The 27,715-nt window shown below is 35.5% G+C and overlaps 1 protein-coding gene across 2 annotated transcripts; it reads right to left on the bottom strand.

Moving 5' to 3' along the window:
- On the bottom strand, positions 1-27,530 carry LOC106878673 (serine palmitoyltransferase 2). Of its 2 annotated transcripts, XM_089359766.1 has the most exons (8): positions 27,372-27,529; positions 26,537-26,642; positions 15,165-15,384; positions 14,188-14,314; positions 13,552-13,687; positions 3,771-3,900; positions 2,953-3,051; positions 1-1,178 (listed from the first exon to the last, which is right to left on the bottom strand). In XM_089359766.1, the coding sequence occupies exons 1-8, from the start codon at positions 27,499-27,501 to the stop codon at positions 1,176-1,178; spliced, it is 951 nt and encodes a 316-aa protein (XP_089215892.1). In that variant the 5' UTR covers positions 27,502-27,529; the 3' UTR covers positions 1-1,175. The 2 variants fall into 2 exon arrangements, with proteins under 2 accessions (XP_089215892.1, XP_089215893.1); XM_089359767.1 differs by lacking the exon at positions 2,953-3,051 and having other exon boundaries at positions 27,372-27,530.
- Between the last annotated feature and the right edge of the window lie 185 nt (positions 27,531-27,715).

Below are 27,715 nucleotides of genomic sequence, written 5' to 3'. Positions count from 1 at the left end.
TAGAGTAAAATACTATTTTATTGAAGCTGAAAAATCTTCAGAAACTGTTACTTAGAGTTTCACAAACCATTTGTCAGACAGTTGTGTGTTCATGTGTGTGTACACATACATACTTTTCTATACACATGTACATACACATAGAGATATATATCAGTGTATTTATAAATATATATGTATATATCTACAGACACACATAAATGTTTAACATTTTACATACAAAGAAGACCTTCATTTATACCACATGTCCCAATTTCCAAACAAATATCTCAATATGTAGATTCCTTTCCATAGAAAGAAAATGTTGAAAAAGAAATTCTATATATAGGAAAACAGGGAAATAAAAGAATCCTTGTAAAGAACTAAAAGGATTTTTTTTTATCCAAATACAGGAATCTTAACAACAATTAATGAAATTATATAATATTGGAGCAAAATTGATAATAAAAAACAAAAGGAAAAATTGAATTATGCATGTGTATGTGTGTGTATATATATATACACACACACACACACACACACACATTCTTAGTATATAGAATTGTAAAGATCAGTCCTTCATATTAATGAAAACAAATCGAATACTTAGAAACTGTTATATTTTATTATATTTTATTAAAAAAAAAAAAGTCACTGACTGTCCTTGATAAGTTTCAGAATAAATCTTCAATGATCATTTGATCTGCGGTTGTAAAAATAATTTTGCTTTTTCTGTATTAATGGAAGTGTAATGAGGAGAATTAACAGAAAGATGGTAGGAAGCAGCATTGGTTATCTTTGTGAAAAGAATGTAATGGTGTGTAAGGGTTACAATTTTTGCAATTATGAGAGAGAGAGAAAGATAGAGAGAGTGTGTGTGTATGTGTGTGTGTGCATGCATATATTGATATATATATATATATACACAGATGTATGTACACAAAGGAGAGAGAAGAACCAATAAGTGCATATTTGATACAAGCCCTAGCTCATGTAGCTATAGACTTTGTCAAGCAGATGAAAAAGTGGTCAATAAATTTATCAGCAACAAGAGAATTCAGGCTAAAATTTCAAATCCATCCGCAAATTACCAACTTGAAGTAGACAATGCATGGCAAGTAGTGGTAGTGATTCTTGGGTGAAGAGGGAGGCAGCCAACAACACAAGATGTATGTGCCTGTCTCAGCAAGGTACAGCAATCACTGTAGGACAAGAAAGAAGATAAGTATAAGGTAGGGATAATAAAATTAAGATGGCATTCAATGAATATAATTTTCATACCAACTCATCTATGATACAAAAATCTTTATTTTTGAAATGTTTATATTTAAATTTAAATAAATGTTTTGTATCTTGTACATTGTTTTATTGCTTGTATTTTAAGTATATTTTTAACATGTGTAAACTGATTTGCTACCCTCAAATGAATAAATGAAAGTTGATTAATATGTTGCAGCCCTGTTCTGTGAAAAAGAGGTAGCTACATTTTAAAACAAAATGTACTGGTTTCTAAAAGAACAACAGATTCAAGGCTGTAGATAAGACAATAACATTCTACCAACTGATCACTAGCTGCTACCATAACATTTCTTATTTGTTGTTATAGTAAAACTGATGTCTGAAGTGAGATTGTTTCTCAGAGTGTGATTAAAATGTAGATTTCTATATTTGAAAATTATCAATATTTCATCTTTGTCATTATTGATAGTGTTCTTTTCATCTCAACTTGTTACAATTGTTTACAACAAATTATGTCAATTTTGTTGCACTTTCAGGCAACAGTAAATGAAAATCTATGCAAAAAGTAGCTTAGTGAAAATTAATAAAATGGCTGATCCACAAATATTGTTAGTACTCCATCAAATGAAAGAACAACAAATAGAATACATGCAGGAACAACAAAGAATGGGAGATATGCTTCTTTTTTTTTCTTGAGAAAACCATTGTTGGCCTATAAGCATAGCTCACATATTTGTTGCTTGTGCTCCTATTTTACAGCAATTGAACTGTAATCATGAGAAATTTCTATTTCAAACATGTTAATGTACAATTAAAGTATACAACAATGTTGACTACAGCAAGCAGAAATTGTATTCATGGTCATGGATTGGGCATGAAATGGTCAGTTTTATAAACCAAATAGTTCTGAAGAACAAGATAAAGCTTCCTATGAAGATAATGACTGAAAATAATAATAATTCTATTTGCTACCAGAGCAATACAAAGACATATGAAATGTGGGGATTTACATAGAATTAAATGTAAAAAAAAAAACAAGAAGTATACACAATATACAATAAAACAAGGAAAAGAAGTATACATAGGAGTAATAAAAGATGATAATGATGTGGTCCTTTAGGGACAGTTGGGGAACCTCACTATCCAAGACCACCCTAAACACCAAAGCCAAGTGCCTTCCCCAATTCCTGCTCTCTTGACTGAGAGGGTGGGGGCTGCAATATTGAGGGCAGTGGCATTGTGCATAGTGATAAGCGGTTAAAGTATGACAGACACAGGTGTCTTGCTGTAGAGGAGATACATGGCTACTGCAATTGGAAAGGAGACAGAATGGTGGTGAAGAAGTGTGAGGGAATTAAATTCAATAAATAAAATTCTGAAAGCAGCACAAATTCATAGTCTCAACATTGATTAGCAACAAAAATATTCATCAAAACAAAGACATGTAAAAAGAAACAATACTCCTTTGAAACTTCATTTTTCATACACACCTGTAATGAAATTAAAATTTTCTTTTCAAGTTTGGGATAAGGAAGCTTTTATCATTCTACTATTTCAATGACAATGTTTGAAGTAAACTATGTGATCTTTAAAACTATTTATAAAACAAAATTTTTGAAAGTCAACAAGCTGGAGTCTGTAGGCTGGCACCCTGCAAGCCAATCACTCATAGGCATCACATAATTGTAGAAACGTTACTGTTTTTCATGTTTAATTGAAGAAAAGAACAAAGCTTACCTTTATTAATTCTACTTCATCTTCATGAAAAATGGTTAACTTCTTTGTAGAATATTTGATCCCCAAATGGTTAGCTACATCATTGATTATGTCTATGGCCTGGCAAAAACAAGTAGTAATTTGTCAAGCTCTAGTAGATTTGGGGATAAATGTCACTGTGTCAATTTCAAAATGATACCCCATTAGTATTATCAAAAGCAACCATTCCCATCATTATATTTCTACTCTAATTGCTTCACTTGTTAACACTATCAAATTTTGGGAAACCTGACATGGTTGGCTGACATGTGAAAATAACAACCAAATCTCTCTCAAATAGTACCCTCATCTTATGAAATGGAAAGGCACATTGAATTAGTGTTGTTCCTAAACAGTCTGGTCTCTTCATTCAGCACTGGCTACCTAAAACAAAATCTAACCCAAGTTCTTGGTAGATGCATACTTACGCATTCTAAATAACATGTATGGGAACATAAACAAATCAACACTGGTTGTATAGTAGTGGTGGGGGACAAATACGAATGTATGCACACAGCAGGATTGTTTTAGTTTCCATCTACCAAACCACTCACAAGGCTTTGGTTGGCCTGGGGCTATAGAAGAAGACATTTGCCCAAGGTGCCATGCAATGGGATTGAAGTTAGAACCATGTGGTTGAGAAGCAAACTTCTTACCATACAGTTACACCTGACTGGAAATAGGAATATAAAAATCACAAATGAAACTTTCATGAAAGCTTTTCTCTTGAATGATACGCAAATATCAAAACATCACACATTCATTCTAATTTTCAATAGTTAAAAAAGAAATCTACTTACTCTGTCAAGCATTTCTTTTGTATGAGATGCAGAAAGACAAAATCTAGCTCTTGATTCAATTATTGGTGTTGCTGGAAATCCAACTACAACAACTCCAAGACCTTTCTCCAAAGAAACACGAGCAAATTCACTATAAAGTAAGAAATTAAAAATTTATACATATTTCACAAATAAAACACACACACACACACAATCCCCATCATCTTACAGCTGCTTTTTCATATGGGCAGAACTTGATGGGGCATAACAGATGATCCAAATGGGAGGGCAGTATGGAACTGGAGAGACCATAGTTTAAAGAAGGTACAGTGAATATGTCTATTAATGTTTAGTACGTGTTGGTACAGTGAATATGTTTATTAATGATCACTGGACCTGTGAAACAAACGAGTTCTTCACTGGACCTTTAGGATTCACAAGGTGGATAAGCTTTCCAAGGAGCTTTTTGCTACTATTAATAATATATACTAGCAGAAAGACCACCCTTTAGGTGGTTTTCTGCTAGCTGCTGAAGGATATTTATACATTTATTTCTCAGTGCGTAATTTTTCTGATATGTTACATCTAATTTTCCTTTGACTCTTTTATTCGTTTAATAGTACTCATTCATTCAGTAAATTTAGGGCATAACTACATGTGCAACTCCGTTGTACATGCACATTAAGTGTTCTCACTCACTTCTGTGGTTTATAGCAGTGCTCGGAAGTAAAGTTGAGTGTGGTTGTCTCAAAAAGATCAGGTTTTAGTTATGTACAATCACCTTGATTGTCTCAAGGAAGATGAAAACTTTGAAAATGGTCATAACAGGTGATGAATTGTGGGTCTGAGGCTATGACCCTGAAATCAAGGCTTAATCTTTGCAGTGGAATACCCCAAAATTTCAAGACATTGAGGAAATCCAAGAGAATGTGATAAGGCAGCTGCTTGCTATCCCAATAAAGGAGTACCAGGAATGCTTCCATCAATGGAAATGACACTGGAGAAAGTGTGTGGCTTCAGAGGGAGACTACTTCGAAGGAGATTAAATGGTGATTTGATCTGTTGTAGTTTCCTTTTTATAGCACCAGTCCCCAATACTTTTTGATCAGACACCTGTATATATATACACACACACACACAATCATATATATATATATATATATATATATATATATATATATATATATATATATATACACACACACACATACATGCTGAACTATTTATCTGCTGAATTAAAACATTATATATTAAACTACCAACAGACTTTATCAATTCATTAACTGATGACTACTAATATCTTCAATTAATGATGTCTTTTTATGTTTTACCTCAATCTCTCTGACAATGGGATACTTGGATTACATGAATTTGTTACAAATTATTAACACGATCCACTTGCTCAGGTATTCCAGAAACAGCTGTAAGAGAGTTTACTTATCTACCTTATCCTTATACTTGTACTCTTTATTATCAAGTAAATATCCTCAAATAATATCAAATGCTCTGCTCATCTGTCTTCCATTTCTGATCTATTTACACCCACTGAATCAGGTGCTGATTCTAGCTGCCTTGGATAGGCTATTTCAAAATCTTATTCCCAATTATACTTCAACCTGGAGTTTTTATGGTAAACTGATCTGAGCACTCATTGTATATACCTATTAATATATGTCAATCAACATATACTCATTGCATTTCCTCTATATGTACATATACATATATGCACAAATACACATACATATGTAAACATAAATACATATACATGTGCATATATATGTATACATACATGTACATATATACGTACAGATATACATACATGCATATATATGTACACACACATATATATATATATCATCTCTTTAACTTGTTTTAATCATTAAACTTGTGGCCATGCTGGGACACCACCTTGAATTTTTATTGAAATAAACCAACCCCAGTACTTATTCTACTAGTCTTTGCTGAACTGCTAAGTTACGGACATAAATACACCAATACCAGTTGTCAAGCAGTGGTGTGGGACAAAGACACACACATATATTTTGGGCTTCTTTCAGTTTCTGTCAACCAAATACACTCAAGGCTTAGGTCAGCCCAAGGCTCTAGTAGAAGACAATTGCCCAAGGTGCCACACAGTGGGACTGAACCCAGAACCATGTGGTTGAAAAGCAAGCTTCTTTATTTCATCAAATTAGCCACTAGGGCTGAACACAGAGTTGCAAGAAGCAAAGCGGGCTGGACAAAAACATTAATACGTGATGATATAGATGGGAGAAGACGAAGCTGCCCGCCGAACTTTGCTTCTCTAAAACTTTGTTCTTTTTTTTTAAATTATAAAATTTTAACAAACTGAGGCAATAAACCTCTTACTTTACAATTTTCAACACAATTACAAAAAATGAAGCACATGCCTCTTACAATTTTTGAGAGCTACACGTCCTGTCATTATGAGGCACTTGTCCTCTTACCTCTTCCCGGCCCTAACTCATGAAGCTTAGTGCTTTTTCCAAGCACTCGAGTTTGGGCCGGTTAGTCAAGAGAAAACGATATGAGTCCTCGGAGAAGGAATCCATTATCCTGAACAGGTCTTCTTCCCACATGACCTCCGCAGCTATCTGCGAAGGCCAATTAGAGTGCCTAGTACAGGTGAGGATTTCTCTCTTTGGACATTTCCTTATTATCTTTTTAGTTCAATGATGTATCGTCCCCTCCCTTTTGGAAGAGGACTAAAAATCACACTTTATCATGTTGGGAGGGGCCTCTACTGTCGGCGGCAGAATTCCTGCAGACAGGTCTTCCTCCGTTGGTGGCACAATTCCCACCAATGGAGGAGCATTGGGATTCACCAGTAGTGTGCTTTCGGGTGCCGACCATGACCAGTTTTTTTCTCCGTTTTCTAATTTTGGGGGCCACAGGAGTAGGGCACGCTTCCGCCTTAACCGGTGACTCCCCCTCCTCCCCCACAGGTGGGCAACCGTTGTTGCTTACCTTCTTTCTTTTTTTTTCTTTTTAACGAAGAGGTTTCCACCTCCTTGACTTTCGTCTCTCCCTCCACTGAGAGAGCAGCATTCACTAACTGCTCCAGGACCCTACTTTGATCATGGGGACAGTTCTTTTTTATGTGGCCAGGCTCCAGGCACTGGTAACACTTGGGGGTAGGGGCCTCCTTCAAGGATCACCGGGTACCTGTGCCCAGCCATCCTCAGAAAATCTGGGAAAACCAGATCTTTAGCTGATTGGGTCCATATGGTCAACACAGCCTTCGACCCAACCCAATCAGCTGAAGGCAGAATCTTAACATTAATGAGCCTGGATCCGCTACCATCCAGCCCCTGGCGGATAGTGTCTTCTATCCACTCAGACTCTATGCCGGGTGGCAGCCCACAGATCCAAGCTCGTGTCAGTTTCTTCCCACAGTAAGTGGGGAGAAACAAGATATCCTGCCCTTCAAAGGGCTCACAAATTTGCGAGCCACTTCAGGGGTGTTAAATAGCAACCAAATTGTTGCATACTTGGCACCCCTGGCTATGAACTTAATGGTGGGCAGATGCTCCACCAATTCTTTTTCTATATCCGTTTGAGGAAAGACCGTAATGGTGTCGAGTAACTTGGAGTAAGTTCTCAACACCACCATTCTTTCCTCCATTTCCCTTATCCATTTCTTGGGTGGACATAATTCCCACTCCAAGATGGTATTTTTTTCTTATTGCTCATTGTATTGTTTAACTGTTAACAGAAAGTCACACAGAAGAAAAGACAGACAGGAAGACAGAAGAAAGATAAAAAGTTCGGAAGAAAAAAATTACACAAAAATAGAAAAAAGAAAAAGAACACAGTTCAAACAATTTTCCGGCCACTAGGTACTCCAGGCCAATTGAACACGGAATTGTGCAACTGGAACGGCTTCCACAATTTTCAAAAAATTTGGTAATAATGTTAATTTTTTGGAGGCGGGATACACTCTCCACACAACAATTTTCACAAAAACTATTCACTAAAAGTGAACAAATTGCTTTTGCATAATTTCACAAATAGTTCAACCACTTCTCGAGTCGAGATACGCCCCCAGAAAAGAAGGCACAACACAAGCCTCAATACACAAAAAACACAAGCTTCTTGCCACAAAAAAAGCAAGCTTCTTACCACACAACCATACCTATACATACATGTGTGTGTGTGTGTGTGTGCATAAACCTATGTGCGTATATATAATCTCTCTTGCATGCAACACCTGATGCCTCTTATACCTAATTTTTCTGTTAAATCATTTACACTGTTGTAGGAGCACACTGACATTACCCATCCAGCAGAGCATGCGGGCTTCATTTCTTTCAAGCCTTCACATGTCCTCTATAGTCATATCCCATGTTTCACCATCATATAGCACAGCTGTATGTAGAGGCATCATACAGTCTGCCTTTCACTGAAGAGGCCCTTTGTTAGGTAGTAACTTTCTCAACTTTGCCCAGCCTGTTCTTATTCTAGCAACTATGCTTTCACTACTTCCTCCTCTACTGCTAACTTGGTTGCCTAGGTAATGGAAGCTATTCACTACTTCTAATGATCTCCAGATATTTGAGGAAGTCTCTGCATTCTTAGTGTTTATTGCATCCACACAAAGACTACTTTCTCATTAAACCTTCTTGCAAGTGAACCATCATCTATGCAAACACACTTCTCTTCTACAACATCACATTTTTTTCTCACACAGAATTTTGAAATACTTCAAGCCCCTGATCCCTTTTCCATAGAACATTAGCAAACTTCCTTTCTGCTTCTCCCCTAATTAGATATACCTGTTTCTTAACCTCCCTTCTAGCTATCTAATATAAATCTCTGCCACCACTCTTCCTGTCCATCTAGGCCCGTTTTGTCGCTCTTATGGCCCTGTCAGCTGCAATATTCCATCACTATGTCACCTTAAGTTTGGAAGGGACTTTGCAGTCACAAATTTGGTCAGCAGCCCCGTAGGATCCTCCAGTTGCCCTCTACATTATACGCTATTATATCATCCTCTTTTTCATCAAATGCTTCAAGTAAAATGTCTGAATCTCTAACTATTTAGAAGATCTTTAAGCTTCCAGATCTTTCTTTTCCAGATTGGTTATCTTCTTGGAAACCTTCAAGCCCTGAGTCTGAAATCATTAATGACTAACCTATGTTGAGGAATGCACTCTTCACTTGGGAAGGTCTTTGCATTTGTAAGCAACCACCTGTATTGACTACTACACTGATAGGTGAACTGGTGAGTGGCTGGTTTCCTGAAGTTAGTATTGCAGATCATAAGATCATTTGTGTCACAGAACTCTGGCATGTGTGAGTGTGTGTGTGTGTCTGCCTGTCTTCCACCACCACTTGACATCCCCATAACTTAGCAGTTCAACAAAAGAAACTGAAAGAATTACCATGCTTAAAAATTCAAAATAAGTATTGGGGTTGATTCATTTGACTAAAAGTAGTAAAAGATATATACACATATACATAAACATATATATATTCAAATTTACAGGCTGTTTGTATTAAATTTAACAACACATCTTCTTTCAAAAACAACTTGATGTATTAGCAAACAGTCAATGGCATTAATGAGCATCCTTGTTTTGCTGGGCTCAAATCTCAATCAATTATCTAGAAGTGTGCATACATTCCAACAGCCTAAATTCAGAGGATGCTTATTTTTTCTTCTTGAAGATTGTTTGACCATAGGGGCAGGATGACGACCAGGCCCAGCCTGTGACACACTGGGACAAACCTGTTCCCCTGACATTCCAAAGCCTTTTTTACCATTTACTGAATCTGTTTGAGACATTTCAGAGTAATTTGCAAGTGCATTTTTAAGTTTCTACCAACCAATTCAATAATTTTACTAAGATTTGGTGTACAAGAAGTACCTGTACAGATGAATAATTTTCAGTGGGTGTAGCTTGCACTGCACTACCCCCACTTATTGGCCCAAGAAGACTTTCACAGGTATGACATGAGATTTGACAAACTCAGAAACTTCCAAGGCTTCAGGTTTTATTTTAGAGATTTCCTTCTCCTAGGTAAATTACCAACCAAAGTTAAAGAGCTTCTACCTGCCCCTGAGGTAGGCTATGCCATGCCAGACATCAAACCGACACCCAAAGGCTCCATAGAGTGGTTAAATATCATTCTGGTGTCCGGCATGAAGCAACTCATACATACATAAAAAAAAAATTTAAAAAAAAAAAAAATGATATATACATATTTACACATATCTGTTGGATAGCCGTTGACTACTCATAACTTCCTCCACCCTTTGATGGGTCTTATTTTTCATCTTGCAGTGTGTCCCACAATCACCCACCTCACCAAGCAAGCTTAGTGAGGTTGCCAGTTTAGTCGCCAACAACGTGATCATATAACAGGTTGTACTGGGTTACATGTTACCAGTAGTGAACAAGAGCAACTAATAGCACTCAAGTGTGACCTGACTAATATATATATATCAGTTAGAAATGTAACACATGAATTGACACGTATAAGGAAAATAAGACAAGGTAGAAAATGCTAAAATAATTTTATCACAAAGTACATTTTAGTACCGGTTTCCATCTTTTACACTTTTTCAACTAAGAGTAAAATAAGAAAAATTAAATTGGAAATATCTGCAAAACATTTTACTTAATTTTTTCTCTCCATAGTCTTTGAATAGGTAAATATTTCCATAGTTTTCAGACAGTCTGTCTGCCTCTCTATTCCCTTGTGAATGCCTGGTAGGTAGGTAGGTAGTAAATTTGAAAAAATAGTTTGGGTACAGACAATTGATGATTTAAGCAGGAGCAACTGAGGGAGAAGTGGGAGAGGAAGGAAAAGAAGAAGGAATTGAAGGAGAAGATGAAGAAGGAAGAGAAGTAGGGAAAGAAAAGAAAAATACAGGTGTGTTGTGGCACAGTAAATTGTTCAAGGAATTTTCTTTAATGGTCAAATGACCTAAAAGTGATCTGTTGTGGTCGTAGCAGTAGTGGTTGGAAATGTTCTAAATAATTGTTGTAGTTCCATCTTTGGTGGGGGAATTCAAAAGAGGTTTATATTCTGTGATAAAGTATGCTTCTTTGCTGATGTGCTGACTATAAGTTGCATTGTACCTGAATTTATAGAGGGGAAAAATTCTGAAGTTGGGTTGTTCATTAGTTGCGCAAAAATCTATGTGATTGCTTAATCCTATTTTTCTGTATTCTCATATTTTAATCTGGGATCTATGTACTGTCATCCTCTGATGTAAACTGTTTTTAGTTTGACCAATATATTGTTCTTGACACCCTGAGCAAGTTAATATATATATTAGGTTTTCCAAAGCACATGTGAAGTTGTTTTTCACTCTAAAACGTTGACCCTGTTTGAAAGAGAATTCCAATCTCCCAATTAGGTTGACACATATACCACAGTTAGGTCTTCCGCATTTTTTTACTGTCAGTTTTAATGTTGTTGATGAGTGTATTTGGGCCTGTGTTAGAAAACTTTTCATTGACTTGGTTTGTTTTTTGCTCTTTATGATGGTGTGTGTTTGGAGGATTTGATCCATTCTATGGTCACTTTTTAGTAAAGGAATGTTCTGGAGGATGGTGTTGAAGGCCTCATTGTTTAGGGGGTTGTGCGTGGATATGTATGGTAGGGCTTTTGGTTGTAAATCCTTCTTTAGTTTGTTGATGTTGAGTTGTAGGGCATGTTGAAAGCCTATATCAGTTAATGATGGCGGATAGTTCCTGCTGATAAGTGTATTCTTTAACTCAAACGATTTATTGTAGCACAGCACACCTGTATTTTGGTTTTTTTCTTTCTCCCCTTTTCCCTACTTCTCTTCCTTCATCTTCTCCTTCAACCCCTCCTCCTCCTCTTCCTTGGTTGCTCCTGCTTAAACTATCAATTGTCTGTACCCAAACTATTCCTTCAAATTTACTGCTACCTACCTACCTACTTACCAGGCATTCACAAAGGAACAGAGAGAGAGACTGTCTGAAAACTAAAGAAATATTTACCTATTCAAAGACTATGAAAATATCTACAAAACATTTCACTTAATTTTTTTCTCCAATTTAATTGTTTTTCTTATTTTACTCTTAGATGAAAAAGTCTAAAAGACGGAAACCGGTACTAAAATGCACTCCATGATGAAATTATTTTAGCATTTTCTACCTTGTCTTATTTTCCTTATATATCTATATATATATATATATATATGTATATATATATATATATATATCATCATCATCGTTTAACGTCTACTTTCCATGCTAGCATGGGTTGGACGATTTGACTGAGGACTGGTGAGCCAGATGGCTACACCAGGCTCCAATCTGATTTGGCAGAGTTTCTACGGTTAGATGCCCTTCCTAACGCCAACCACTCTGAGAGTGTAGTGGGTGCTTTTACGTGCCACCGGCACAAAGGCCAGTTTGGTGGTACTGGCAATGGCCACATTTAAAATAGTGTATTTTATGCGCCACCTGCACAGGAGCCAGTCCAGCGGTAAAAAGAAAAAATTAACGCTTTTGTCCCTTTCAACGATTCATCATGATTTCTTAAAGAAATTTTTGTTTTTATAAACAAATTTCAACCAAAATTAAACATGTAAAATATATTTATAAAAAACAGAAATTTGGGGAAAAAAACAAACTTTCCCAGATGAAACCAAACCATATTGCTACTGGATATTATTATTAATGATGTTCTCATTACTGTCACCAAAGTAACTGAAAAAATTCACTTAACCAACACACACTCTCTCACATGCACATTACACTGAAACACACACACTTTAAAGCCTTCTCAAACAATTTGATGGATTCTATTTTCTCCTGGGAAACATGATAACTGAGCAAAAACTATGGAATTAAATGCATATCTGAAACATCTGTAAGCCTTCAATAAATATATAAAATCTATTATTTGTGTATATTTTCTCTATGTATATATCTATAACTTATATATATATATACATATGTATATACCTAATGACTGGTATAGCAGCATTGAAGTCAGTTGTTAGAAGGGTAATAAAGTAAAAGGTTCAAATCACTAGGGTAAATTTCACAGATAAATCAAGATCAGCCAGGTTGGCAGATGAGTAGAATTCTTATAGTATTGAATGACATGCCTTGCTATATCTGTTCTATCTGTTTTGTGTTTTGATGGCAGTGCCTATGATGTCACTATTGCCAAGCTGTATGCGCACTTGCTTTTCCTTTGGGCAACATTGGTGGTGTGAGGAGTGGGGAGACTTGGATGCATGTATATGAAAGAAGCAAAAACCTCATACTGAAGGCATGGAGCAGAGTAGATTCTGCTACAAGCAGTCTTGCACTCACTGGTGTGAAAGTAAAGCTGAGAACAAAATATTCTTCCCACAATCTCCCACACACTTTCTGTCAACTAAATTTCAAACATAAGACTTTGGTTAACTTATAGCTAGTACAGAAAGCTAGTGCTGATGCTGTGACTCAATGAGAATGAATCTGAAACAAATGTAGCTGCAAATGAACTTTTTGACTACACAGCTACGTTTTAGAAATAGCAGGCATAATCTGCATCAAATCACATCCAACAATCTTAAAAGAGGACAGTGTGGGCAATGTAGTACCTAATATGCAAAAATAAAATGAAAAACAGGATAATCATGACTACTTGTAGGTCTGCTTGAACAGGGCTACCCTGGGGCTAAACAATACAAACTTTATAAGATTAACACTTTGACATCTTATTTTACTGAGTTCTACACCCAAAAAATGTTTTCATCTTGACCAACATACACTATAAGATTCTAATTAAATCATTAACTCACGCAATATTAGATGGCATATACAAAAGAATGGGTACAACTGGGGAGTCTTTGTTTCCATAGACAATGACGTTTAGTTCATTAAGGCGACGCCGGAAATAGCGTACATTCCATTTCAGCTGACGGATGCGTTTCTTTCCTGAAAGAAATATGGGGAAAAATGTGAAAATCTGAAACAAGAAAGACAGGGCTAAAGGAAGCTTCCTACAGTTTAACCAAGGATGTTGATACACATCTTCATATTGTGGAAACTTCTCTTTTTTGGTGAGGAGTAAGAGAGGCAAAAAGAAAGAAAGGAAAAAAGAGAGACAGAAAGAAATCAACATATGACAAAAGATGGAAATAGCAGAGAGATGTTATTTCCATTTTTTCCACTAGCAAATGAAAGACAACATAAAAGAACAATAGAAGTGGAAAACTAAAATGATTAATCAACCAATTAAAAATGGTTACAGACAATTGGTATAAACCATGGCATGTGTGCTAAAGTTTCTAATGCAACAAAAAAGGTATAACTTTTAGTCATAGCTACTACTAATAAAATCAATCACCCAGTAACCCCTATGATTCAGGCAGAGAGTCTTGAACAGAAAGAAATTGGCTTTTAAGACAGAGCTGATTCAGGAGAAAATAACTTACCCTCTGTTGTACCATCAGCTCCAGAGATCACCCTGATTGTGCTGATGATTTGTTGGGCTACAGCAGGTGACATACAGCTAGCATACATGCTGCTGTGTGATTTTATCCTTAAATAGTTAATCAAATCCTGGAGAAAAATAGACATATTTTTTGTTAAAAATCAAACAATCAAATGAATTCTTTAACTCTTATTTATATATATTTGGTAAAACAGATAATATTCCTCATTTATCATCATCATTTTCATCTTACATCAGTTTTCCATGCCAATATGGGTTAGAATATTTATGGTCCAAGTTAGCTCACTACTTGATAAGTCCAAGGATCAGGTTTTACTCAGATCCCTAGTTTGGTATGACACTGGCAATAGAAAGGTGATGAAAGCCCTTAGAAAGACTAAAGCATACATCATCCAATATGGTCAATCATCTCTCAATATTTATATATTTTGTTCTTATTCTGACCTCCTCAGCTGCCATCATTTGTTTTAGCACTTAGGTTTTATGAAGGCATGTGGCTTAGTGGTTAGGTTGTTTGGCTCATAAGGCCATGCACATGATTCCTAGACTGAGCAATATACTTCATTGCACATTGTTCTAGTCTTTTCATATTGTTCTGTCTCTCCAGTTATCACATCCGATTATCTGCTGGTTGAGGGCAAGGACATTCATAAAGTGTCTATATCTGCTAGCAATTACATTGGTAGTTAAAATAATTATTGAAAGCATAGTACATTATGAAGCTGTACTCACTTACATGAAGTGGTTAGCTGTATTTAGGTTCCATTAAAACCTAAAATATGGCAAGCTGTTTGATCTGAGATATTTAAGAAAAAAAAAAAAAAAAAATCAAGTGTCCCTTTTAATTTCTTCATCTGAACTTTTAAATGAAATTTATCCCTACTAGTAAATTGTGACACAAAATCAAGACAAACATTTGTAACTCAATTGAAAAACCTTTAAAACTTGTCTGATTACCTTTGAGCCACCAATATATCCACCAGCTGAGGCAAAGCTTTTAGTAAATGTTCCCATCATAACATCAACGTCACATGGATCAATTCCAAAATACTCACAGACACCACGACCATTATCACCAATAGCACCGATGCTGTGAGCTTCATCAAGATACAAATAAGCCTTGTACTTTTTCTTTAAGTGCACTATTTCAGGAAGTCGGCAGATAGAACCTTCCATGCTAAAAAGATATAATTAATAAAAAAACAAAATAAACCTTCATTTTCTACAAGAAACTTTTATTGGAAATATATCATTCACACAAGCATTCTTCCACAGGGAAGATGCCAAAAGTTTTATACATGATGTGTGTGCCTGTATATATGTACACATATCTGCATATACACATATATATAGATGTACATATATGAACATACATACATATACAGGGGTTGGACAAAATAATGGAAACACCTAGCATCATAATTTTGAAATATCTATGAAACCATCAAAAGCTTGTTTATTTTCATGCTTTTTTAAATTTATTATTAGTGTTGCTTAATATGTTTTGCTAAAACTGTTGTTTCTTTTCAGATATCATCAGAAAAAGGTAATTAAAATTCATTAAAATAACAGATCTATTGAACTTTTAAAGAGATTAAATTGTTGGTGCTTGTATGTCAGACGCTAGCGTAATGAAAACAGCTGAAATGTTTGGTGTATCAAGATGACTTTCATTACCTGATCCAACAACTTGATACCTCTGTAATTATTCATATCTAATGCATCACCTTTACCTTTGTAGCAGCTGACTATGGTGCTGCTACACCAGTCATTAGGAATGACTCCTTCATGTATCACCTGATTGACTATACGAGTGACTAGACTATAACCTACACTACCAGATATTTTAAGCATCTCTGCGGTGATTCCTGATGGGCCGGGGGCTATCCATGTCTTCATACTCTTAATTGCTTTATTTACCAAGGTACTGTCGATTCGGATAGCTGGTCCCTCTGTTGGGTCGACATTCGGCAGACTCTCTTTCTCCCATTCATTCTCTTCATTTAGTAACCTTTCATAGTGGCGTCTCCAAGTCTCTCTCTTTGCAACCTCATTAAATGCAAGTGAGCCATTATCCATGTGGACACATTTCTCTCCTATGATTCTCTCACACACTGTCTTGCAACATGAAACACTTCAAGTCTTTGGTCCTCTCAACGCAGAACATTGGCAAATTTTTTCTTATCTGCTTCCCCTCTGGCAACCTGATACAATTCCCTGCTACCACTGTTCTTCCAGTCCTTCCATGCCTGTTTCTTTTCCCTAATGGCCCTGTCAACTACATTGTCCCACCAGCACATCACTTTGGTTCAAGAAGGGACTTTGCACCATCCACAGATCTGGTCAGTAGCCTTCAACAGGTTGTCTCGTAGAAACCTCCTGTTGTCTTCCACATGCTCATTGAAGTCACCAGCCACAAAGAGAAGGTCCCTGTCATTTGTTGACGAAGTAGTCTGCAAGAGGGCGTCATAAAATCAGTCTTTCTGTTCATCAGGTAAGCTCGACTGAGGGGCATAGGATGAGATAATGGTTGCTAACTCTTAAGCATTCTATCACAGACTCCGATTACCTCAATTACTCTATCAACCCATTTCTCCGCAAGAAGTATACCCACGACCCCGTCATTGTTCCCTGCCCAGAAAATCTTATACCTATGTTCTTTGCCTGTGAGGAACCTAGCAGAACTTCCTTTCCACCTTACTTCTTGGATGCAGCACAAATCTACATGTCTCTATTCAAGCATCTCAGCAATCTTACCAGACCTAAGTTTGGCATGTGTCAACTAAATATATGTATGTGTGTGCATTTATGCATATATACAAATACTTGCGTATGTGTGAGCATGAATACTTCTGAGTTTGGCAAGTGTCAATCCACCACAAAACATATGTGAGTACGTCTATGTATATATATATATATAAATACTTGCATATGTGTGAGCATATGTGTGAGTAACCCTAACCCTTTCCCTAATATGCCAGCCCAGTCATCTGTAACTGACTGTAGAATTTGCTATACAGTGGGGAGCCAGATACCATTTATCTACGACCACCTTAATTGTTTATGACCACATTAAATGACATTCCCTAGGTGGCATGAGCGAGTGTGTGTATGTCTATATGTGTTCATGTCAAATGTATAACTATGCTTCTCCCTTTTAACTTTCAATTTTTATTCTTTGGCAGGTTTTATTTTCTATCTTTTATTATTTTAATTTATGTTTGTTATGGGAGAATCCTGTACACCCCCACATGACTGAAAGTGGACTAATGGATTTCAATAAATAAAGAACTGTGTGAATTGTCAGGGCAGCTGACAGAGTTGGTTGACTGTATTGGTTACTGTGTTAGTGTGACATGTTGGTTTAATATTTGGGTAGTACGGAATGTGTTCTGTGTGAACAAATATTGTGATGGGTTATTCTAGATAACCACATTACAAATATTTATTTGGGTAGTGCTATTTTACACCTGACGTGTACATGCACATCATAACATTTTTGGCAACAAGATTATTCGAAGCTCATACTGGACAGGTTTTTTGTTTTAACATGGAAAGTTTATTAGCTTCGGTAATTCAATTACAGCAACAACAGTTGTTGGAATTACAGAAACAGCAACGGTTACTACAACTGATACAGAAAAAAAGAGAAAATACATCTAGTTTGTTCACGTCTGACACGGTTGCAAACTCAATCAGAGAGTTTGCATATAACCCAGATGAAGGTACTACTTGTTCTGCTTACTTTAGAAGGTATGAGGAAATTTTTAAAGAAGAATGCTGCAACTGACAAGATGAGAAAAAACTTGACCTTTGTTGAGAATGTTGGCACCAGACGAGCATGAGAAATATTGCAGTTACATATTTACCAAAGAGACCAGGCGAAGTATGTTTTGAAGAAACTAAATATTCTATCAAAGATTTTCAGTGAAAAAAGCTCTATTTCCTATGCGTTGGCAATGCATGAATATTACAAAAAAAAAAAAGGTCAAAGATTTTATTACATATGCTGGAATCATCAATAGGGAATGCAAGAGATTTAAAGACAAAAAAAGAGGCAGAAATTTGTAACTTTATTTTGACTAAATTAGAGCAGAATCAGAAGCTAACACTACAAGAAATAAATGAGGAATGCTAGAGAATAAGGCACGATACAGAACAAACTGAAGTAAGAAACTGGTCTCATATACAGTTGGTGCGATCAAAGGTAAAAAATGAAAAATTTACTCTCATATACAGTAGGTGCAACCAAAAATAGGAAATGAAAAGAAAATTAACCCTTGTTGTGGATGTGGTGAATTACACTACAGATTCGACTGTCCTTATAAAAGTTGAAAATGCTTCAAGTGAGGTAAGATAGGTTATAAAAAAAATCATACTGTGAAACAAAACGTAAAAAATGGCTCAACAGAAAAAAATCATGTAAACAGTTTATTGGTGACAAGAAATACAAATGAGACTCAAAGGAAATTTGTGTATGTAAAAATTAACAATACAAATGTAAAATTACAGTTAGATACAGATAGTGACATAACTTTAATTAATGAAAACACATGGAAAACAATCGGGAAACCTACACTACAAAAAACCTTGAAGATTAGAAGTGGAATCTCAGGGATTAAATTGATTTTTAAAGGTGAAATTATCTGTAACGTTATATTTCACAGTAAGACTATAAAAGCAAAAGTATTAAAAATACGAGCAACCTTTTAGGAACTGACTGAATGGAACTGTTTGACTTTTGGGATTTTACCCATAAATAATTTTTGTAATACAGAGTCAGAAAATTTTTAAAAAGAAGTAAAAAGGTTGTTCCCTGATGTTTTTTCAGACAAGTTGGGTTGGTGCAATAAATTTAAAACTAAATTTCAGGTAAAAGAAAATTCATTACCAGTTTTCAAACCCAAACATAACGTACCATTTGCAGTACTGGAACAAGTAAATAAGGAATTAGACAGACTGGAAAAAAAAATGGGAGTGGTTGAAAAGATTAATTATTTACATTGGGTGTTTCCAACAGTGTATATTAAAAAGAACAATAAAGTTTGTGTATGTGCAGATTTTTCGATGGGACTAAAACATATAAGACTGTATAACTAACCATTGCCTAGGAAATCTTGAAATTAAATGGTGGTACATTGTTCTTAAAATTAGATTGTTCTGTTGCTTGCTTACAAATACAAGTGGAAAATGTATGTACTAAACTGCTATCAATACCCATAAAGGTCTGTACAAATTTAACCAGCTCCCATTTGGCAGGAAAGTTGCTCCAGCTATATTCCAACAAGTGATGGATGCGATGCTTGCAGCATGTAACTTCGCAATGCTCTACCTGGATGATATGTTAATTAAAAGTGAATCCAGTGATCAGCATGTTGAGCATGTGAAATGCATTTTTGAAAAAATAAGAGATTATGGTTTCAAATTTAGTGAGGAGAAATGTGAATTTTTCTTGTCTAAAATTAAGTACTTAGGACCAATCATTGATAAAAATGGTTGTCAACCAGATCTGTTGAGGGCAGATGTGATTAAATATATGCCCACTCTGACAAATATATCTACCATACAAGCTTTTTTGGGACTGGCCATCAAATTTATATGTCAAATATGCACAAGGTAAGAGTTCCACTAAATAATCTACTAAAAAAGACGAAGTGGAATTGGTCAGAAAATTGTCAGAACACATTCGACGAAATTAAAAACATTAACATCAGATTTGTCTTTAGCACATTTTGATCATGCAGGAGAATTTGTAGTAGCTTCAGGTACCAGTAAGTATGGTATAGGAGTAGTAATACGAAGATAGTAACATGCCTCATGTTCACTGCTACCAGCAGAGAAAAATTACAGCCATAGATTTTTAAACGGTAGAAATTTTCAGTTACAAACTTCTCATTGTCTGTTATTATCTATATATGCCCTCCCATCAGGAATCACTGCTGAGATGCCTAAAATATCCAGCAATGTGGGTTATGATCTAGTCACTCATGTTGTAAATCAGGTGGTTCATGAAGGAGTCATACCCAATGACTGATGTAGAAGCACAATAGTCAACTGCTACAAAGGTAAAAGTGATGCCTTAGATAGAAATAATTACAGAGGTATTAAATTATTAGATCAGGTGATGAAAGCTGTGGAGAGAGTCATAGCCCAACTAATTAGGGAGAGAGTTAGTCTAGAGGAGATGTAGTTTGGCTTAGTGCCAGGTAGAAGTACCACTGAAGCTATATTACCTGGTAAGGCAACTTCAGGAAAAATACCTAGCCAAAAATAAACCTCTGTACTTGGCTTTTGTTGACTTAGAGAAAGCTTTTGACATAGTCCCCCGATCCCTTATCTGGTAGTCAATGCAGAAATTAGGGATAAACAAGTGGTTGGTGAGAGCTGTACAAACCTTGTATAGGGATACTACCAGTAAGATGCGGGTGGGCAATGATTACAGCAAAGAATTCAGGGTACAAGTAGGGGTTCACCAAGGATCGGTGCTCAGCCCCCTCTTGTTCATCATAGTCCTCCAGGCAATAATGGAGGAATTCAAGACAGGCTGCACTTGGGAGCACCTCTATGCTGGTGACCTTGCTCTTATAGAATCACTACTTGAGCTAGAGAAGAAGTTCCAGGCATGGAAGCAAGGTCTAAAATCAAAGGATCTTAGAGTTAACCTTGCAAAAACCAAAGTCATAGTAAGTAGGAAAGTAAACAAATCACAAATCCCCTCAGGTAGATGGCCCGCTCAATCTGTAGAAAAGGTTTAGGTAGAAACTCCATAAGATGCACTCAGTGTAAGTGTTGGACACACAAAAGGTGCAGCAACATCAGAGGAAGGTTAACAGGGAAACTAACTTTTATATGTGGCAGATGCACAGGAATAATAAATGTTGAACATGTGCAAAAAATAGATACCATCAACTGCCAGAGGGGCAAGCTAGAGGCAGAAGATAGCTTCTGGTATCTAGGCGACCAGGTTAGTAGTGGAGATGGTTGTTCCGAGAGAATAGCTGTGAGAACAAGATTAGGTTGAGCAAAGTTCAGAGGGCTCCTACCCTTACTGGTAACAAAGGGCCTTTCATCTCATGTGATGCATAGACGAGGACAGCAGTGTAAAGAAATGCCGATCTCTAACTGTTGAGGGGACCTGTAGTAGAGGTAGACCCAGGAAGACATGGGACAAAGTGGTGAAGCATGATCTTCAAACTTTGGACCTCACAGAGGCAATAACTAGTGACTGAGACCTTTGGCGATGTGCTCTGCTTAAGAGGACCCGTCAAGCCAAGTGCACCCATGCTGGTGGCATGTAAAAAAATCAACCTTTGAAAGGTGGGCCTGACGGAGGCAAAGTGGCTGAGTTCCTTTCAAGCGTTGGGCCTCATGAGGCAAAGTGGCTGAGTTCCTTTCGAGTGTTGGACCTCACAAACGCAATGACCAAAACCATTAGCATTATGTCATGCTTCAGAAGAAGAACCATCAAGCCGAGCAAAATCATAGTTATGCAGATACCGGTGTCATGCAAATGGCACCCATGCCAGTGGTATGTAAAAGCACCCATTAAACTCTCGGAGTGGTTGGCGTTAGGAAGGGCATCCAGCTGTAGAAAACCATGCCAAACCAGACTGGAGCCTGGCACAGCCTTCCAGCGTGCCAACCCAATCAAGCTCTCCAACCTATTCCAGCATGGACAACAGATGTTAAATGATGATGATGGGTCAGAAAAAAGAATCCCTACCCATACTACAAATAAGTTGCAACGCCTGGGTATTATATTACTAAATTATGATTTTATGATGGAGTTTATACCATCTAAAAAAATTAGGACATGCTGTTTGTCAAGATTGATACCTGAAAATTCTAAACTGTTTGGAGATACTGTGGTTGCGAGAGGAAAAAGAAATTAAGAATATTTTATGTAATGTCATGTGAATTACCAGTTACATTACAAGACATAGAATTAAAAGTGGAAAATGATAAATTTATCAAAAAAAAAAAAAAAAATACTGACAGCTGGAAAAAGAGATAAAAATACGCATTTTGCAGAATGCAACACAAATTTGAACCTGTTATTAATTTGCAACAATGTGTTAATGTACGCAGAAAGAGTTGTAGTGCCAGCCACACTACAGAAGCGATTACTACAGGAATTTCACATTAGTCACCCAGGGATTTTGAGAATGTAACCATTAATGAGAAGTTTGCCCAAAAATGGTCCATGACATTGAAGAACTAGTGAAAGCATGTAGAGGTTGTGTGCTCGCAGCAAAATCACCTACCACAAAATGGCAACTGTAGCCAAAAACAGATATCCCACAGTCCAGACTGCATGTTGATTATGTAGGTCCATTTAATGGGTCATATTACCTTGTTGTGGTAGACAGTTTTTCTAAGTGGCCTGAAGTGCATAAATGTAAAAAGCCAACATCCACAGTTACACTAAGTTTTTTACATGAATTGTTTGCCAGATATGGTATTCCTGATACCAATGTGTCTGATAAAGGAGCTCAGTTTACTTCAGACGAGTTCAAAAAATTTTGTAAAATGTTTATCGAACATGTGACCACTTCACTGTATCATCTTACATAAAATGGACAAGCAGAGCATTTTATCAATATTTTTAAAAGGGTTCCAAAACAGGTGAACAATGAAGTAATGAATGACCTAGCCTTCCAACAATTTCTAAGAGTATGTCAAGTAACACCTAAATCTCAATACACCGTCTGGAATGTCACCTGTGGAATTAATGCTCGCTAGAAAGATTAAATCTCTCTTTGACAAGTTGTTACTGAGTAAAAAAAAGAAAAGAAAAGTGGCAAACAACAAATATAATTCAATATTTTTCAAGATAAGTTACAAAGTTTTATAGAAATGGTAAAGAAAGGTGGGAGGATGGTGTAATTATTAAACAAATTGAAAAGTGTTATTGTTGATAAAAGGTAAAAATTTTGAACATAAAAGACATACAAGCCAACTTAGAAAAAGATTCACGGAAGAAATGGTCACAAGAGATGAAATTCTCATGGAAGTATTTTATGATACGTTTGAAGTGCCAACATCTAAACAAACGGAAACTACATGTTCAAGTACCAGAAAAAGGAAAAGAACAGAAGTACTGGAATTAAACCCTAAACATAAAAGATATTAAACTCTGGGCGGAGTTTAATTCTCAAAAAGGGGAGATGTAATGGGAATCCTGTACACACCCATGTGACAGAAAGTGGTCTAACGGATTTCAATAAATAAAGAACTGTGTTAAGTGTCTGGGCAGTTGATAGTGTTGGTCAACTATATTGTTTACTGTGTTAGTGCACCATGTGTTGGTTTAATATCGTACCTACATTTGAGTAGTACAGAAATGCACTCTGTGGGAACATATATTCTGCAATAGGTTATTTTAGATAACCACCATCCAAATATTTATTTGGGTAGTACTATTTTACACCCGATTTGTACATGCATGTCATAATGTTATATGTAGCCAGACCCATTTTCAGGTTATAACCCCAGAATTATTCTATTCTCTATTAATGTACCCACATATTATAAGAGTACAACACACCTGGACGAATTCAGTATATGTAGTAGCGACAGCTGCAGGATAGGTCATCGAAACAATCATGGCATTGAAGATTCATACCAAATTCATTTTCTGTTTCTCTCATCAATTGTGTATATGTATACACACACACACACACACACATATATATATATACATACACATGTATACATACACACACACACACACACACACACACACATAATACACTATAACTGAAAGTATTCAGAATTGCTGGTTTTCTTTTGAATAACCAGTGTTTGAATATTTTTTGAAATATGAAATGAAAGTTTGAAGGAAATGCTTATCCTTATTTGTTTAAAAACCTGGTGAATAATGTGTGAAAATGGCAGCTTGAAGCTCATACATTCGATTTCATTTCTGGTTCACATAACATTCTTATAAATGTTTATTTAGTATTTTTTCATTTGTCTTGCCCTTTTACAGTCTGTCGTGTCGCTGAAATTTTTACTGAGAACATATTCTTCGTGGTTAGATGATTCGGCATCTATTTCTAGCATATAGGAGTCCACTTTTGCTGGTCATTCTTCTTATTTTTGTATGTAATATAATTTTAATCTTTGGATTTTTTTAATATGCTAGACCACTGGTTTTAATTGATTAATATCAATTTCTACCCTTATTATTAAATTTATATATATATATATATATATATATATATATATATATATATATATATATATATATATATATATATATATATATATATACGCCACTACATTCCTCCATGGCACAGGTTTAATTTGTGTATGCAAATTTAATTTGCGGTCCATGGGAAGAGCCGTTTTAACGATGTGTCCTGCCCAACTCTTCGAAACGCCGGTGTTAAAACGGGGGTAGCTGATGAAGGAAAATGTTCTCTATGTGGCTTGTGTGTTTTCTGTACTCTGGTTATTATTATTTTCTTGTCTACGTTTTGTTTGCAATGTCCTGTACCCAGATATGCACCTATATATACAGGTAGACGTAGGTATGCACATACCTGTACGTATATATGCATATACTCATTTATTATTTGTTTTTATATATATATATATATATATATATATAAACAGTAATAAAACAGTAATAATATTTGTCTCCTATTAAGAAACAAAAAAGTTTATATAGGACTGCAAAAGAAGTGCTCAAATATAAATAAGACTAGGATAAAAAGGTATTAGTGAAAGAATAAAAACATTATGTTCAGGCCAACGACACAACAAAAACATCACCCCTCGAACAATCATATATAAAAAAAATACACCATGGTCCACAAACTCATAAGAAAAGTATATAATATAAAAATAATACATATATATAAAATGTACAATTTTAAAAAGCATATATTCTAATAAAATACAAATATATCTAATTCGAGTTAAAAATATATATAAAAAAACCTAAGATATATTTTTTATATAATAGAATACAAAAGGTCTAAAATTTTATACAAAGCGACTAAAAATTCAAAATACCAGTCCTACTAGTTAAATAAATAATATGAAAATAAAATAAAATAATTGTCCACTGACTAAAGATTTTAACTCATGATTAAAATACTTTTTAAATAATTTAAAGTCATTCAAAGGTAATTAAAAGATATTTTTTTCTTTTTTTTTAAATATTTGAAATGGTCTAATACTTCCCTCATCCGGTACAAGTTCAAATAAAGCCGTCTTCTACAGGTAAAATCCCAAACATCCTGAAAAAGTTGCCTCAACTCGCAAAACCTTTCTAAAGTTCATATAAGCACACCAGTCAAAAGCAACACTGTAGTTGTTAAAAACATGACTATTACACTTATATGATATCTAATGCAGGTTTATATGACAGTGATATATAGGTATAAAAAGTCAAGCTATTCTTTTTACCATTGTGCAGTAGGATTTAATTTCAGCACATTGTAAGTCCTGCAAGGACAAATTAATCAATTTTCAGTGAGTTCAATGTTACCTTACTGGGTTATCACTTTTTCTCCATATTCAGCCAATGAATTTACAAGTGACATTCAGTGTCTTGCCCACAGTAGAGCACTAATAACAGCACCAACAAATTCAGTGTCTTGTCTACAGTACAGAAGACCGTCAGTGATAACACCAGCAGACAAACACTACTACTTTATACACTTTGAGGGTTAAGGAATTAACACATTTTTTTTTTTTACCATATTTCTGCTGAAATACACTGCTTTTGTTACAATTAATTTTTAAAAGAATGGAGAATTTAGTAAAATAATTATATCACTATTAAGTTGGTGCTTGTAATATAGATTAACACAAAATTTTGTTCGAAGTTTTTAAATCACTTTCAAATGGATAGTTTGTATCATTGAAGCAAGAGTAGTCCCAAATGGGTTAGTATCAAAAGGATTAACACATTTAAACAGAGCAAAAAACTAAAGATTTTGAGTAAACAAGGAAGCTCTGTGTGGTTCAACAACCTGCTAGAAATGGCCTCTACTTCTCAGATCTGACTGAACTCATACTATCTTCATGCAGACATTCCTATCTTATTCATTTCTCACCTCCTCTCATCACCTTTGTTGTGTTTAATTTCCCAGACCTCATACTAATCACAATGCCCAATCCTTCCTGCCAAGAATGGCTCACTGGAATTCTTTCTACACATCATTCTTATAAATGTTCATTTACAAAGGTACAAGAGGAATATTAATAGCACCAATCTTACTAGTTTAGGGACAGTCTACAAAGGCCAAGTACACTGCCTTTTCCTCCAAACTGAGCAAGTTGAGAAAGAAAATTAAAAAGCAGTTATTTTTCACCTGTAAATACCCTCACATACAATGAGGATTTTTTTCCATGGCTGGTGTGTTCTTGGCTGACCCTCGACCACAGCTTGTTTCAAGATTTTTTCCAAAGATACCATATCTGCAAGATAAGAATGTTTGTGTAGTACCTATAAAACAAGACTTGCAGTTTGTCAATGATGAAGTCTCTATATGATCACTCATCCTGCTAAAAATAGCAACCAAATCTCACATCCTACCATCTTAAAAAAAAATAATTAGACAATATTGTGGCCATGGCTGAAATGCCTTTGACCATATATTTGCTACAACAAGTCTAATAAGAGTTAAATTGTATTTCATCACACTAAAACTATTGGTAATGCAAATTAATATAATCTTAGTTCTTTTGTGGAAAATTGAAGAAACACTAGCTTAGAAAAGAGTGTATGTATGTGGACAAATGCACACTGAATTAATTTCAATATTATCTTCTGTTGATTTGTAATTAAATAGAAGACAAAAATGAACGTAAATGTATCTGGATGAGGTTTTTAAACCCTTCCAGAACTAGAAAGTAAAAATGAATAATAGGTGAAGAGCAACATTCCAAAAATCAGGTATATAGAATAGACTGGTTCTTAGAAAGGGAGAGAATGAAAAGAGAAAGAAAGAAGTAAGAAAGGGATGCTGCAGGGAAGAAAGTGAAAAGGGAAAAGAGAGAGAAGAGAAATATTAAGAAACTCTAATAAAAACACTCAAACTAATTTAAGGCATTGTAAACAGAATGCTTTGCAAGTTGCTTTGCTAGGGGAAGGGAGGGTGTGGGTCAGTAAAGTTATTGGCATATTGCAATTTTTTATTTACTTACTGTTATGTTTGAAAACACGTATGGTGGCTCCAGAAAGGCGTGAACCTAGAACCAATGAAGCATGGTTGAGCTCATCACTGACTATCAAGCAACCCTGAAAGAAATGGTCCACATCCATTATAGAAAACATGTCATCTAACAGCAAATCTCAAGTTTGACTATAATGTCTTGGTTAGTGCTAGGTCAGTCTTGACTGAGCAGACCAGTGATCAATGGTGTTCCATTCATGACCATCCTGTCTTTTCAGACATATTGTACTGAGGTTAAATTAATGACACACACACCACAAGGACAATTAATTTAACCTCATATAAATTTTTGTCAATATATATATAATATATATA

Source organism: Octopus bimaculoides, chromosome 11 (genome assembly GCF_046866305.1).
Source record: "Octopus bimaculoides isolate indiv1 chromosome 11, ASM4686630v1, whole genome shotgun sequence".
NCBI lineage: Eukaryota > Metazoa > Mollusca > Cephalopoda > Octopoda > Octopodidae > Octopus > Octopus bimaculoides.
This window is presented reverse-complemented; position numbering and strand designations above follow the sequence as displayed.

What these genes read in the sequence shown, in the direction of transcription:
- LOC106878673 (XM_089359766.1), bottom strand. Translation starts at nt 27,501, where the DNA reads ATGTTTTCTATAATGGATGTGGACCATTTCTTTCAGGGTTGCTTGATA. An exon ending in GATATATTGGTGGCTCAAAG is followed by an intron (nt 14,315 to 15,164) that starts GTAATCAGACAA and finishes ATTTTTCTCCAG; the next exon opens with GATTTGATTAACTATTTAAG. An exon ending in CAAAAGAAATGCTTGACAGA is followed by an intron (nt 3,052 to 3,770) that starts GTAAGTAGATTT and finishes TGTTTTTGCCAG; the next exon opens with GCCATAGACATAATCAATGA.